We start from the raw sequence: 16,397 nt of genomic DNA, 5'->3' as shown, positions 1-16,397 counted from the left end.
ATGAGTGTGTGTGCATTATTTATTGTGAGGTTGTTAATAGCAGAGAGACAGGGAGAGGTCAGTTAAGATTTTGACGGGGATGAAACTTTTGAAAAAGTTGAAAATACAGATGCAAAGTTCATGCTTGTCACTTGGTAAAAGGTGCAAGCCAATGCAATATAACATCTGATCGGCAGCGCTAAACAAGAGGTCATTCATAATAGCAGAATACGCTGCTTGGTATTGGCAGATTTGGCAAATTTTGATGGCCACTGTCCACACACCCAGCTCTGCTGCTTATCCCACAAATTAACGTTCCTTACAAATGTGGCACCACTTAAAAGAAAGCTGCTAGTGATTTAATGAGAAGTAAGGGGGCCACTAAAGTCCAGAGAAGTCACCCTGTGGTGACAACGAATATCTGTTTAAAAATCAAAACAAAACATTGCTGAAAAAAAAAAAAAAAAGATAGAAATGTATGAAATGTGTAAAGGGTATGGGGTTTTCAATTTTGCTGAGAAAGAAAGAAAGAAAGAAAGAAAGAAAGAAAGAAAGAAAGAAAGAAAGAAAGAAAGAAAGAAAGAAAGAAAAATTAGCTGGTATGTTTCCTGTTTGACCTTTCACACACTAAAAAAGCATCTTCTAAGCTCACCGAACAAATGGGGGTAGCCAGCCAACAAAGCATTAAATTGCATCTCATCAGTCAGCTGAATCTAATCTCTACTTTATGACCCTTTGTGAAGACTTATAAAACACTTTCTCTAACTAAATTATGTTTGGAAACTCATATGTGCGGAATTAGTTTCTTTTCTTGGTGGATAATTTTATCACGCCTAGTCGCTTTGGAATTAAAAGAAATTTCCTGCTTAATATGTCTGCTGTTAGGTCACTTTGGAGACAGTTATTCTACTTCTAAGTCATCAACATTATGAAACAAAGATGGACAATGTCCAAGATTTACTCCCCACTCATCTCCTGTGTTATGTCTTCCTCTCTGTCCTTTCGTACTCATCTCATTTCTGTGTCACTGCCTTTCTCTGATTCCTCTCTTCCCTTCTGCCTGTCTTATCCACTTTGTCTCCTCCATCACTTATACTCTGCATCCCACTCTCACTGCCTTTTAGCGCTGCTTTTGTTTTCCTGCCAGGGTTTGTATTGTGTTAAATCATTGATGACTCTGAGCCGTATTTGAATACATTTGCGTTGCACCAGCTTATAAACATGCATATAAATACGAGTGTATTACCCATTAGCTTGTGACTTTTAATTCATCTTTTGAAGCAAACGCATTGAAGCGGGAATTTGAGAGGTGCTAATTAGCAAAATCAGTAAATGCCTTGAACATTTTCATGTTTGTTAATGAGTCTATTCTTTTATATTCCGTGTAAGACATGAGGACAGCCTTGAAAGAGGGTTCTTTTCTTCCTGCATGTCTTTTTTTGTGTGTGTGTCTTCCCATGTGTGTGTCCCCAGACAAGTGTATCTAACAGGACAGGTGGCTCCATTGTGTCTCAAGCCATATCTTCAACAGACAGGGGTTTCTGTATGTAAGACAGGGAGGGGGAGAAGAAGGTCAGCGGATTGGTAAATGTGACGGAGGAACTGTCAGTGTAAATCACGGATCTAAATAAAACATGGGTCAAAATGCCAATAAACGCTCCTCTCCGTGTTTTTTCAAAATGTTTAAACTCTGATGGTGACTCACAAATCAAAAGTCATAATTTTTCTCACAGTGAGTCACTTTCCCGACAACCACCACAGCGAATAAGTGAATGAACAGGAAAGGGAGGGCGGTAAAGGATAGGCTCTACTTCCACTTTTCTACACTGATGCTTTTTGCCCCCCCCCATCCACATCCAAGAAGCCTCGCTGACTTGGTTTTAACATGACTGTGAACTATTGGATGGGATCACAGGGAGGTTAAGACGGAGTTAGAATGCACAATGTGAGTCAGAAATACCTTGGGGTAGCTGAATATATCCATGAACATCAAGACAGATCAAGGTTGTTTAATGCTCTGAATCTCTGTTCTAGTCTCAAGAGGTTCTACAGCAGGAACACTGGGTGGAAAGGTGAAATATATCCATCCCTTGTAGAAAAAAAGCCAGAAAAAAGGAAAGGTGTAATGAACCTTGGGTTAAACTACAACATCCAGACTGAGGGCCAATCCTGATTCTACCTCTTAGGGCGTATTCAGACCTGGACTGTTTGGTCCACTTTAAATGGACCAGGGTTTGTTTCCCACGCTGGTGCGGACTTTTCATGCAGGTGTGAATAGACACAAATGAACCCTGGTGCGGACCAAACAACCGGACCAAGACCCACTTTTTGAGGTGGTCTCGGTCTGCTTCCAAACGAACTCTGGTGCGGTTCGCGGTTCTCCGGTGCAGGTCTGACTACAAACCAAGGTCCATCCGAACTAACTACAGGATACATGTGCCTTTTGGGCTTATAAAGCCACCGTAACCTAACAGTCTTTGGTTCAAACCTGATCCTCCGTCTTCTGTTTAGCCACGCTGTTGCTAGCATGTTGTGGGTCAGGACATGCAGAGCATAGCGTCTCCTTGCTGCGCGCATTTGTCTTCGCTGTTCCAAACTTTGAAACGGTGTTGTTAAGCCTGATTTGAAGGAGCTGCTCTTGAAACTGAAAATGATTTTGCAGCTCCAATAAGAGCACAAACACACGTTTACCTCCATTTCTGGGTCTGTATTCTGTGTGCCGCCTTCGTCAGTGCTGTCCAATGAGAGCACTGATCGTCACACACGTGGATGTGTTGACAGAATATAGTCCACTTGCAAAAAGTACAATCTGAATACGAACCGCACCAAACGAAAAAAATAAAGTCCTCTTTTGGTCTGGACCAAACAAGTGGACCAAAGGACTTTTCTGGTCTGAATACAACCTTAGTCCTTTGGGTTTGCATGTGCACGTCTAGCAAAGTGGTGTTTCAATTCTTAGAAGATCAAGGAGAAGGGAATGAAGACAAACCAGGACCTCACTTAAAACCAAGGGGTTTGACAAATTTCCCATGATAATATATTTTTTTATGATCAGATATCCAATCCTTTGCTACTTTATGTAAATATAAGACATGTTTTGAATTGTAAGTTGTATTTTGTATTTTGAAATCGCCCAATATAACGGCCTACCCCATCCTGCCATAGGGACAGCCACAGCTAAAGCTAATTATAGCCACAAAAATATCAGACCAGGGTGACAAATTTGCCGCAAACATGCTGTGAACCATGTCTTATCATGTCATGATCTTAAGTGGTTTAAAGCTGCATCAGCTACATAAGCTATGAAAAGTGAACATTACAGTATTGAGAAGCTACAGCATAGTCTCTAAATACTGTAACTAGACATGCACTATTCGATCGGTGCCAATTTGCTTAATTTTAGGGTATTGGCCCATCCTTACTGTGATCTTTGAAATGGATCTTATATACCTCCAGGTAGGTCTGACAGCCAGCCATTGTTGCTTTTTGCTCTGAGACCTCAAACTCAGGACACGTTATTGATTAAGTGAAAACATGAAGATTTTATTGTTTCACAGGTATTGTTCAATGATTTTCAATAAAATAAGATTGGGATATTGAAGGTATGTGCTGTCAGTTATAGAAAATAAAAAAATAGAAAATCGGCTCAAATCACTATCAGCAGGTCAGGCTTTTAAAAGATCAGGGATTGGCCAGAAAATTGTGATCGGTGCACCCCTACCTGTAACGTTCGCCTTTCATTGCTTAGCTGTCTAACCCCTCATGTAATGCAGTACATCATAGTGAAGCCCAATTGCTGTAAATGTGTCGCCCTAATCTGACATCTGTTTTTCATCAGTTTGTAAAAATATATTTGGTCTGGAAGTGAATAGTCACTCTGCCTACTACAGCCAGCGAGCGTCTAGGGGTGATGACGTAGTGAGGATTGAGTGGCGTATCATTTGTGTTTTCTCAGATGTGTTTTCACCCCTTCCCTTGGCCCTCCGTTTTAAGGGAAGGGGTAGACGTGAGAAGTGGAAGAGTGACAGGTGGGATTGGCCTTTAGACTAAGAAGTTTGGGAACATGTGCGTGCTGAGTGGGAAAGCAACATGTTACGATATTGGAAAAATTCTGACTTATTTTAGCAACTTTCGTTTCAGTTACGGGGAATCAGGGACCTGATTTTCACTTGTCCTTCTGGGTGGCTTACAAAACTTGTGCTACATTTGAATTTCTTCTCTTTTGGTCCCTTCTCTTTTGGGGCAGAATCTATATTTTAACAGGCAAAAGAAGTTTCAATCTCAGTACAAGTAACATCAGAATGAGTATATGATTGCTTTATTTACGAGTCGACTCTAACCAAAAGTCCCAAATGCTCTCTGCAGAGTTTATAAACACGGGTCACATGTTTACAAGTCAGAGCATCTTGGGGAAACTCGCATGAGCTTTAAAAGTTCACAAACAGCTTGTGCAATATCATGAGAGCTGTCTGAAAGCAGGCAGCATTATCTCCAGTGAGAGCAGAGCGTCTTGTGACTACAGCTTGTCATCAAAGGTTAACTTGACCAACACAGTTAAGCCCTTCACAAGATTCACTGCTGACTAAAAGCAGGTAGAATTGATTTCACTTTTTATTCCTTTAATTTCAGAACCATGCAAATGTTATTTTCGGGGGTGGGATGGAAAAAGGATCTTGTATAACTTCCAACAGTTCCTTAATTTACCTTGGCTTGCTCTGTTACATAACAAACTTGGACACAGAGAGAGTTTATGTAGAGGGATTACAAGCTTTGTGGAGTTTTGGTTTTTGTACTTTTTACACACTTAAACTTTATGATGTGTGGCAGAGTCACTTTGTTGGGCTCTGAGAGGTTGTTGGAAGGCTTGCATACTGTATATGTGGCTATTTGGATGAAAGGGGAAATCACAGTGTGTTGAAATGACAGAAACATATCCAAGTGTCTGATGCTAACACTTTGTAACAGTAATATCATACATTCCTGCATGAGGTTGTTTTCATATCCCACATCCCCCAAGGGTACAAAACCAGTCAGTTTGACGTAATCTGTGCAGAAAGCGCGAGTGGAGTGAAATAGATAAAGCTACAGGAGTGAGAAAACTTTGGTTTATCACAATATTAACTATCTTTCACATGTGTTACAGTATGGTGCGTGGCAGACTGGTTTTGTATTGTTCTTGTGAACCAAAACCAGGACTAAGAGAGACCATTTGTTGACTTTTTTAAATAGCTGATTAAAACATTAACGCTGTGTAAGACTGGGACCTGATTTCTTTATGTCTGTGTCCTAGCTGTTATTTGTCAACCACACAGAGCATCACTCTTAAACATATTCAGCTTCATAATTTTCACCCTGAATGGGTCCATTATTTACAGGATAAATATCAATAAGTGACAGACAAAAGTCATCAGTGAATCTTTGCTGAAGTAATAACTCAACTGAAAAGTATCACCATCTTTCACTTACCTGTATCCATCTGTCTTCTTTTTCTAAATGACACCATGATGTATAACCAACAGATGTGAGCTGAAATTGTTCAATATTGCAACAATGATAAGATGAGATAGAGGCACAAACATTAACCTCCTGAGACCTGAGTTTTTGTCTGGTGTGTGTTTTTTATTTCTCTTTGCTATTTGGGATAAGTACGACGTAATAAGTACAACAACAGAGAGTTTGTTTATTCGAGTTATGAGTTTGCTATTATTTATTTGTTCTGAGTGTTATTGTACTTAAATGTGCTTTCATTTTCACTGGAAGGGGTGTAATGTGATATCACCAAAAATAGGTCAAAGTTTAAAAAAATTAAGTATCAGTTGTAGAAACACAGACGAAGGACTCAAGAGTGTGTCTTACTCTAATACATTTGTCAGAATATTCTCATCAGATAAGTATTTAATGATAATCTGAAACCTTTTGAGAAGGATGCATACGATTGCAACACTGGTTGATCTTTGCAGTCTTTATGCTTTTTTTTTATAACAAAGCTCCAAAGCTGTTTTATGCTTTTTGAAACAGTTTTGGTCGGCGACTGCTTTGCCACTGGCGCTTAACCCTAACCCTTCCAACTAATCTATCTGCAGTGCAGTGAAGCACAGTCAAACCAGCACATGCTAAATACCCTCCATGATAATATCGGCTTGTTTTGGCATTCTGTGGTGCCATTTTGTCTCACGGCCCTCTACTGGTGTCAAGGTGTAATGCAAATACTTTTCTTTTTTTTTTCTCCATACATCACTAGTTTGAATTATGTAATCTAGTGGAAACACACACAGTTGATAACAGGTGCAATTTACTTCTAGGGCATGGTATAGCTCCTAGGCCTTCTGGTCAAAAGGCACCTGAATGGTGTCACGTGACATTATATTATTAGATGCATAATTAAGTTGCATTTGTTTGCCAAGAGGCTCAAAGTCCACCCCAGTTCTATGTCTCTGTATGTGTCTTAGTTGACCAAAAAAACTGTAGTTTTTGTGTGTGCTATTCTGTCCTACACAATAACCCCAGGCTCAAAAACCTGAAATAAAACTGAAGAATGAATCTAAATCAGTCATTTTTAATCCAGTTTGTTGGCACCAACTCACCTGAAAATGTGAGATAACAATGAATCAGTGATATACTGTGCAGCCCTATTTCACTGATATAGTCTATAGTTTGAGAGCATTCGTTGTAAAAGACACTTCATTCTTGGTCCTTCCCTTACTATCAAAGGTCAAAGGTCATGAATGGCTTTATAGTGTGGTCAGGCAGGGTTCAAAATGTACAATCTGTTGAGTGAGTCATGGCAGCACTACAATCACTTCTCCTGACATTGTGACCTTATGAAAAGACAGAAATGTCACCTAGTCTGAGCTGGGTTCACTAACATTTAGCCCACCGTAGATATTTCAGAAGCTAATTCAATAGCTGTTAATGGGATAGTTGTGATAAGTGGGTTTGCTCTCGGCTGTGTAGTAAATCTCAATCACACAGACTTAAACCTGTTAGATTTATAGACAGTGCATTAATTGTCCAAACAGATGTGACTAACCACCCTCTCCTTGTGTCTCTCTGGCCTAGATGTTGGAGCCTAAGGTGGATGCCTCTTCATGTGAGCTGGGAGGAGTAGGAGGAGACCGAGGAGGGGTGTGCCTCCACCTGCCGCCCCGCAGCTCTGAAGGTGAGGAGAGCAGCCTGTACCCCTCCAGTCCCTCAGAGCCCCCTACAATCGGCAGTCCTCACCCGTCAGAGCCCCTCACTCCTCTGGATGAGATCTACACACCTCTTGGAGGGTCTGTGGAGCGACATAAGGTGCCTCCCACACCACCTCCGTCCACCGAGGGGGAGGATTGCAAGAGCATGGAGGGGAATGAGATGGAGATCTGGAGGGTAGGCAAGGACATGGAGAGCAGGGGGGAGGAAGAGGATGAAGAGGAAGATGGAAGAAGCAGAAAGAGTCCAGGAAGTGAAGGTGTGGAGAGAGAAGAGGAGGAAGATGGAGAGAGGAACGAAGAGGAGGTGAACATAAATCTGCTGGTGTCAAACACAGATGAAGACAACGCCTCAGAGCCACCTGACACCAACGCCCCCCCTTCCTCGTCTTCATCCTCCTTCGTCATTCCCGAGCTGCGCCTCGATCGCTCCTTCAGCGCAGATGCCCTCTCCTCACCCAACACCGATGACGAAGACTACGATGAAGATGAAGACGAGGAGTCCGAAGAGGAAGAGGAAGAGGAAGAGGATGAAGACGACAGTGACGACGCCTACCTGCAGCGCAGCGACAGCAAGCGGCGCAGCATGGTGGAGGGCGCCACCTGTGAGAAACACGGGGGAGGTGGGCTCAGTGTGCAGAACTCCCTCCGCAGGCGCACGCACAGTGAGGGGAGCCTCTTGCAGGACCCGCGCACGCCATGCTTCACCTCAGACAACGCCATCAACTGCCTGGAGGTCGGAGGAGGGCATCACAAGGGCGGGTGGACGCTGCCATCACCCAAAACCTTGAAGAAGGAGCTGACCAAGAACGGAGGCTCCATGCACCAACTGTGTATGCTGTTCTCTGGGAGGAAGGTGAGCAGAGTCACACTCAGATGATAACACTCAGGATGACACAGAGATGTATAAATACACTCTCAAATGTCCTCACACTGACACTCACTATAATTTCATACTAGCCTGTTATTTCCTTTATAACACCTGACTGTATCAGCAGCATGTGAGTGATTTAACCATTCAGCCCAAAGTCTTAGCTTGGGTGACATCAAGTGGTCAGAGAGAGGAGATACACACAGACCCTGCATGTAGAGGGCAGTTTTGTCCAAAATGTCAAAGTAATTACACAAACAGTCGTCTGACGCACATTAAAAGTGAAACTATTTTTACTGAGGTGCAGATTTAGTTGAATAAGTCTAAGTGGACATTGTTTACTGAAGCTCGGTGTCTAAAAATTCAAAATGTGATCGAGGTGTTATTATTTTGCATCAATAAAAACATTACAAAGCACATACATACATCTGGATGTATATAAAACTCAGACACAACACGGCACAGTTGCATCACAGAAAACTAACTTAAAATCAAATGCAAACTAAGTGAATGAGTTGAATGAGGCAGATTCACCTTAAAATTAGTTTTTGTGGAAAAATATTAAAGTAAAAAATGACCTCACAATTGCATTAATACTCCTAAATGACTTTTAGGCTGTTTTCACCTTTTGATTTGTTTTACTATTCGGAACGATGCCAAAAATCTAATAGTAGAAAGTAATAAAGCTCACGCTGCAAAAACTGGAATACAAGGAAGTGTCTTTGTCTCATATTTAGTAAAAACGGTCTAATATGAGCTTCTTTTCCCTTACAAGTTGAGACAAATGTCTTATTTTATCACATTCACAGATAGAAAAACTTACAATGCTGAAGGCAGGTGCAAGTACAATGAGGCCTATGTTCCAAAAAAAAAAGGTCCAGTACACCAGAAGACAGATACAGATGCTACAGTACATTTACAAAGGTTATTACTGTCAATGTTGAGACTAAAAAAGGTCAGTACATGAGGAAACTACTCTAGACAGAATGCTGGAAAAACACACATGGTAATCTGGCAGGGATTTAAGGTGAAAACCTGGGCATAAACAGCCATAACTAAACGACACATGACTAGAAGACTTAAAAAGGAAGCTTGTTGGTCGGCTGAGAGGGAAATAAATTTGACAGGATTTTTTTTAAAGACAAGTTAGCACAATAAAACAGAAAGTGAAAATGAATGTAAGTAATAATGGAAAACTTGATGCATTGGTCATTACGGTGCTTAAATTGCTTGTAAGGAATCAAAAAATCTCCCAGTGGGGCAAGACAGATGTTCTGGTTTAGTTTCTTTAATTAAGACATTATTCTTAATCCAACAAAATAAGCAAGCATTTTTTAATCCCACTGAAAGATTTTTTATATTCCTTACAAGCAATTTAGGGATCAGTTTAAAATAAAGCTCAAGTCGTATGAGACTAGTCCAATAAAGCCAGAATATCACAATAAGATTTTACAATGGCAATTTATTTATTGGTGACTTTTAAAAAGTTTTCTTTTCACACATTCAGACTCAGACCTATTTTAATGTAGAATCTATCTGTCAATGAATTTTGCGAGGATTGTTAGACTTTTTTATTACGTTGTTGTAAAAATGTTCCTTAATTGAGAGTTGTGTCTGGAAATGCAGAAACCAGAGCTGCTGAATTCAAAACCTGTATCATAAATAGATCTCCTTTGTTTTTTTACCTCTTGAAAGAAATATCGTGCAGTGAGTTTACTCTTCACTTCAGTGGAGATAGTAGTAAGACTCAGTGTCCAACAGAGGGAGGCATTTATCACATCTTGTTGGCCCAGCAGCCTCTGATTTGTGTGCATCACATCATTTCTCACTTCACTTTGGCCAAGGTTGAACAGTGAGAAAAACCCCTCAGTGGCTTGTTTTCCGTGAAGTAATGAGTTTTATGAATTCTCAAGAAAAATACACCCTGGCTGGAATGTAGAGAGGTCGTAATTTCTCCATCGATTTCCCCTGAAGTGATCTGAAACAGCACACCTTCACACCTCAGTCATCAGCATAGATTTTTTCCCGATGAGTCCTCTTTAAAAATGATCAGACAAATGAAGAGAAACAGAAAAGGGAGAACATGACAGCTGTATCTGGGCTCTGTAAACATCATGTTGACTTTATGATACACAAATGACAGAAGTGATGAAGAGCCCACTCCGTCATTGTTGACTATCAGAAGCACTGCTCCGCTTTATCTATCCCTCCTTCCACTCGTCTGTCAGCACACTCACTGGCCTTAAATGGCAGTTTGTGTGTGAGCTGTGCAGGGGAGGAATGCAGCAGACAGGGCTGCGGCCTATTGCTCTTGGCAGATGCAACGGTAATTTTACTACCTTTTCACGTCACACACTCAGTCCCTTCAGTGCTGGTGTTTCCATTATTCCAAATGATCGGTTACACCACATAACTCATTTATTTATCATGTGATACTTTTAGCTGCAGGAGTTGAGATTGTACGTCTCACTTTTGAACTTGGGAATCTCTCGTGGGATACACTGGGATTGGTTTATAAGAAGGGATGCACAGAAAAATTCAATCCACAAGTTTTTGCTAATGAAAAGTTATAGAGGAGGTGAGGCATATGGCTAGTAAAACTTATAAACACTGTTCGAAACAGGAGGAAGAAAGGCTACACCGGAAAGCTACAAAATTAGCTGCCACAAAGGGAGGGAGCACACAGAGATTAGGGTAATCAAGGACACAGGAAACACAGAGGAGTATGAAATCAGTGGACCTGAAATGAGAGACAAAATAAAACAGTAAGCAAAAGGCATGAATCATGAGAGGAGGAAGTGCAATAACTAATCAGGGGGCATGAATGTGTGTCATCAACCGTAAGCAATAACCTTGCTAACTGAGGTGAAATTCTTCGGAAATCCCTGAAAGAAATGCCCTTGTTTCAGTACATACTCCATTGTTGTGCCTGTTCCTCCATTTCTGGTAAGTCTCAGTTTTACTGTAACTGATGTATAGGCTTCCATATGCCATATGCCTTACGTTGGCAGTACAACCCAGATATTTCAGTGAAACCAATGCGTTGTCATTTTATTACATCCCTCAGTGTAATAACTGTTTGTGGTAAGTCTCAGTTTCACTGTAACTAGTATTCAGACTTCTGCCTGTTTATTTTTTTCTGCAACAGTTTCACTGTTCCAACTGTAAAGAATTCCTCAGCAGTAAAACCCAAACATTTCTCTGAAAGGAACACCATCATTTTACAACATCCCAAGGTGGAGTGCCACTGTAGCAAGTAAAAACTTCCACATCCTCATTTCATTTTGTCCCCAGTGTAGTACCTGCTTATCAGTTTCTGGTGAGTCTCAACTTCATTGTAATTAGTGTAAAGACTCTTCTGTGCCATATTTTGGCAGTATGACTTTAAAAAGTTATAGGTGTCCTTGTGATTTGCCTACAATGAACAAGTCTTAATGACGGCAACCTTACAATGCAGAGTTCTTCTTTGCAACAAGGCAAGCTTTGTCAGGTTTGTCCTCAAAGGATAAGAAAATAACTTTTTTAAAGCTTGTTTGTTGACATGAAGTTGGATTTATAACAGATTTTGTACTGCATCTTTTGCTCTCCATATGGTCTGTTTTTGTGTAGGTACAACAAACTTTTCCTGCATTAAATCTTTCTGATCCATATTTGGTCAATAGTGAGGCATATACTTAACCCAGGCCCCTGTGAGATGCAGTACCAGTTAAAAAGGCTTTTTTCTGAAGCTAGTTTTCCAGCTCCATTTATAACCACTTTTTAATTTGCGTAGTAATTAGTCTGACATTGTTCATAGTTAAGATATATTGCTCGTAATAATGTATGACATTGTTAGGCAACTTAAACACTTAGTCAGGCTTTAATCATTTGTCTCAGATTACAATGAGGATCCATATAAAAAGTTCCACTGTGCTAGATACGATCTTCACATGTAGTTTTTTTTTTTTTACATTGCATGAAGAGATGAGTGTGATAGAGAAAGACAGTTATTGTAATTCCACTGATGTTGCATAATGTGAAGCCTCTGTCATCCCCGTGTTTGTATCTTTCCGCCCATCGCCTCACTTTTCTTTGCCAGCCTGTGTTTACTTGCCCTTTAACAAATACACTCTCTGGTCCTATCTTTCTTTCCACTCGGAACCTTTTCCTCTCTGCACCTTCTCTTCCAAGTCAAAGTGGCCTATCATCCATGCTAAGAGAGCAGGTGACAGACAGACGGGGAGCAGGTTAAAAGGGAAAATGTCAGTTTGTTTGACAAGGGGATTTTCTTGACTGCTGTAATGGAAACTCTGTAAGTCCTTTCACTCACAAGGGGAAAGTTGTGACTGAATCTGCTGAATCAAACTTTATGGGTCACTTTTTAAAACAGAGTGATGTTTAACCAGAGGTAAACAAAAATCAAATTCAACAAAGGAATACATGCAACTCCTACTGTAGTGTGGCTGTTGTGTTCTTTCAGGTTTACCTTGAAATACCTTTGAACTTCTTCGAAAAAGGAAGCGTGACAGAAAGTGCAAAGTCTGTTCACTCTATTCCAAGAGGGATTGTTTTCCTTTTAAGCCTTATAATGTGGTGCTGCTTTTTTCCAGGTTAAATGCTTCACATCAATCCACCAACTCTTATTTACGTAGCATTTTTATACAAATTAAATCCAGTTCAGAGTGCTTAACAGTGTAAAAAATATTTCAGATTAAAGGCTAATGCACACCCAGAGCAATGAAATATATGTACTTAAAGTTTAAAAGTTATAATAAGTTAAAGCATTTAAAAAGCAATAGGGTATAGTTATATGAAAAAAAAGGTAAGGATAAAGGTTGAAGATAAATAACAGCATTAAAAATCCCATATGCTATAATTTTAAAAAGATTTAGCGTATGTGACGATAAAAATGAATAAAAACTGTCACCAAATCTGAGCTCAGCGGAACTGGTAAGTACTTTCTAAACTAACATTATGTTTACCAAGACTAAATTTTTTTTTTTTCAGTGTAAAGAAAATATAAAACACAGACTGTTTAACAACATGTATAGCACAACAGCTTCTCCCAAAAAAGGCCAGAGTGCCCCCCTCCGATATATATTCCTCCGATAAAACAGACAGAACATGGGTCTGACTTATAAATGGGAAAAACATTTTTTTTTAAATTACCATTTTTGCCCATTTATTAGTTACAAGTTATGTGATAAAAAAACAACAACAACATGGTAACATGATAAAAAGTGAGTTAGGGTATGCAACAATCTTTCTCATTCCATTACTTTTCACTTATTATTTCAAATTAAAACAACTTATTTGATAATTCATTGGCTTATTTAGACAAAAGCTAAGGGCAGCAATTTCTACTTTACTCTAAATCAGCAAACACATTTTTTAGCTTAACATACGTAAACTGGTAAGTCTGTGCCAAGCTAACAGTATGTTCATCATTCTCTGTATTAATGATATTCTGGGTTATTATATGGATTGTACAGGACAGGCAAAATAATCCTCCTTCTCCTTTTCTGGTTACAGAGTTTGTTAAAAAAAAGAAGTGAAAATTTGCATCGCAGTGGAGGGCTGAGAAGTTGAGAGAGAGTAAGGAAAGAATTGCCATAAACAGTTTTCTGGTGTGAATAGCAGCCCAGATCTTGTTCTGATATAATGCTTTCTTTGCTGCATGAAGGCAGGAAGTGAACAATGCAAGTTTCAGCTGAAAAAAGGACAAATCAGTGGGTTTTTCAGACTGACACCACTTTCTTTCTGCTGTCCTGAGTCCTCTTCTTTTTTCTTTTCTTGGAACTCTAGAGAGCCATGGACAAGGTAGATTTTTCTTAGCTGGTTTTGACAGTCAAGAGACAGTTAGGAGAACTAAGAGTGGTCAAGCACACCACATCAGTCAGCTGTGTTATTGATAGATTTCAGTGCTTTGTACTGTAGTTTAAATTGATATGAAATAGACTGTGTATAAACATAGATGGCACAAGAGATCCTCCCAAGTGAGGTCAGAACATTTAAAGCTTCCCCTGGTGACTGGCTGCAGTATAAACACATGCCAAACTAAAAAAATACAAAATCAGGTTCACTTTTGCTTCTTTCATTATCAGTTATTCAGTTGTCAAGTTCTAACCCTTTTATAATCACTCATTTTTTTGTGAAATGGTTCATATTGCAGAGAAGGTTAGCTTGATTTATCGGTTATTCAAAATGCAAAAGTAAGCTCTTGAGTTATTTGCCATATAATCATAACAGACATTGAACGGTTTGAAAATTCAAAGACACTAAAGTCACTGAACTTCACATAACTTTAAGTTTTGCATAAATCAGCAGATGACTTTGCACCGTAGCAACCTGAGGAAACCTTGTTGTTTATTGGTAATTTAATTGTGTTTTTTATTACAGAAGATGTGAAGTCATTCACACTGCCAGGTTGTGTCTGGATGATGTACCTTGGCCCAAAATTAAACTAACAAAGCTGTGCGTCAATGCAGCAGCATTTTGGCTTCATTTTTTTAGAGTGGGAAGAAATCAAGACACGTCATCCATATTTTGACATATTCAAGTGTGTAAAAAAATTAGCATCAACTACCTGGCTAACTTTAATGAATTGAAGTGAGTGGCTAGACACTAAATTAGGTGCTGTCTGCATGTAGCTAATGAGTTATCTGTTATAAGCTCATTTCCATCACAAAGCAGCAGCAAGAAGCATGTCTTAAATCTCCTGACACTGTGGAACAATGTCAAGATTAAACCATGGTATGTTCTTTCCACCAGCACCATTAAATTAAACCTTCATCTTGCTTTCCAACCAATCAAATCCCCCCTTTATAATTTCTAATCATCACGCTGTCCATCATCTTGTTTCAGTTTGTGTATGTGCTGCATTAACACACAGAGATTGTTGCATGTTGCAACAGCTGGAGGCATCTGATTGTACTGCTTTTGGCTCAAACAGGCCAAACATTTTGTTTATGGGGTGTAAGTGTTTGTTTGAAATTCCGGTAAATAGCAGCTCACGGTGCAGATGTTTGGGGGGCAAACACTTATAATGTGTTTACTGCCGGTTGTGTCAAGGCTCACATTCCTGTGTTGTGTCACATAAATGAAAAGTACATGAATTCAGGTTATCATGCAGCTGCACTTGAAACCCGGCATGCAAGTGTTTGGTGCAGCCCTGAGACTTACACACTCTGACACACAGATGTGGTATGCAAGGTTTGACACCTACAGAATGATTCAGATTGGTTGTGAAATGGAAGTAGATGCTGGAGGTAGTCACAGAACTGACTTTTGCGGGGAGTGGTGGGGAGTTTAGTACAGATAGTGAAGAACAAAATGAAATAGAACTGTTATACACTGGCGAGGAACATGTGCTTCTGTCCTTAATCTCTTATTTAATCACAATTCTGTCCTTGATACAATCTAGTTATAAAAAAAAATACTGACATTAGTGTAAAAATAGTAGTTCCAAAACTTGAGACTGAAGCAGCCAATTTCCTTTCAGTCTTTGGACACTGTGTGCATAATCAGCCCATCATTTATTACTGTCTTTATACAAACCTGAATGCTACTACAAAACCAATCTAAGATTTCAGAGTAAATTAAATGAAGCTACCTAAGCCTGATCATAAAACAAACAAAAGAAAAAAACAACAAAAAAACTGTAGGTTTGATCTACATTACTGTAATCTAAACTAAAGAAACTATATTTCTAAATTCATGCCGGTTAAATGCTGCTAGATTTAACATATCGTTAAATAATCCAAGTCACTGGGGGGTGCGTCCATGAGATGGCATCAGCCCATCTCTGGCCCCACTTCTTTATTTTTAACTGTAATTGGCTCTTCTGGCAGAGACTAAATCTTTTTTGGAGCACTTAGCGAGTGTGGAGATCCTAAACAGTGCAGTTCCTCTGGTATCCACTTGAGGCTGGCTTCAAAATTAAGGAATGCTCATTAAGACCTATATTGAAATCCCTATTTTCACAGCAAATTGAAACAAATCTGCATCTTTTTTTAAAGTTATTCTTTTGGCTTTTATGCCTTTGATTTAATGGAGGAGAGGACAGTGAATAGTGGAGGAATCAGGGCAAGAGGGGGGAGAGACATGCAGTGTGCAGAGGCCACAGGTCGGAGTCAAACTCAGGCCACCTGCACAAGGGCGAACCTCATGGAGCACGACCTAGACCACCAGGCCATCTACCCTGCATATATCTGCACGTTACAGGTGGAGGCAAAGATGACATCTCTTTGTCAAGTTGGCTCCTTAAACTGTACAATATACAATATTATGTCTCTGTGACACATCCATTGGTTTCTGAAGCAGTGCTTTGAGGCATATCCTTGATGGTTAACTTTATTTGGCACTTCATTAAAATATGC

At 39.8% G+C, this 16,397-nt stretch overlaps 1 protein-coding gene across 3 annotated transcripts in view; it reads left to right on the top strand.

The window, feature by feature from the left end:
* rgs3a (regulator of G protein signaling 3a) overlaps window positions 1–16,397 on the top strand; it is a 95,646-nt gene that overhangs the window by 43,888 nt on the left and 35,361 nt on the right. For all 3 annotated transcript variants that reach the window (XM_074690207.1, XM_074690208.1, XM_074690209.1), the window contains one exon: window positions 7,039–8,025. In XM_074690207.1, coding sequence (XP_074546308.1) covers window positions 7,039–8,025 — 987 coding nt within the window. The remainder of the gene's footprint in view (window positions 1–7,038; window positions 8,026–16,397) is intronic.

Source organism: Halichoeres trimaculatus, unplaced genomic scaffold, assembly GCF_033239565.1.
Source record: "Halichoeres trimaculatus isolate MK-OKI-2021-1 unplaced genomic scaffold, fHalTri1.1 fHalTri1_scaffold_16, whole genome shotgun sequence".
Taxonomy (NCBI): Eukaryota; Metazoa; Chordata; class Actinopteri; order Labriformes; family Labridae; genus Halichoeres; species Halichoeres trimaculatus.
Note: the sequence above shows the minus strand (reverse complement) of the source record. Positions and strands in the feature narration are given on the sequence as shown.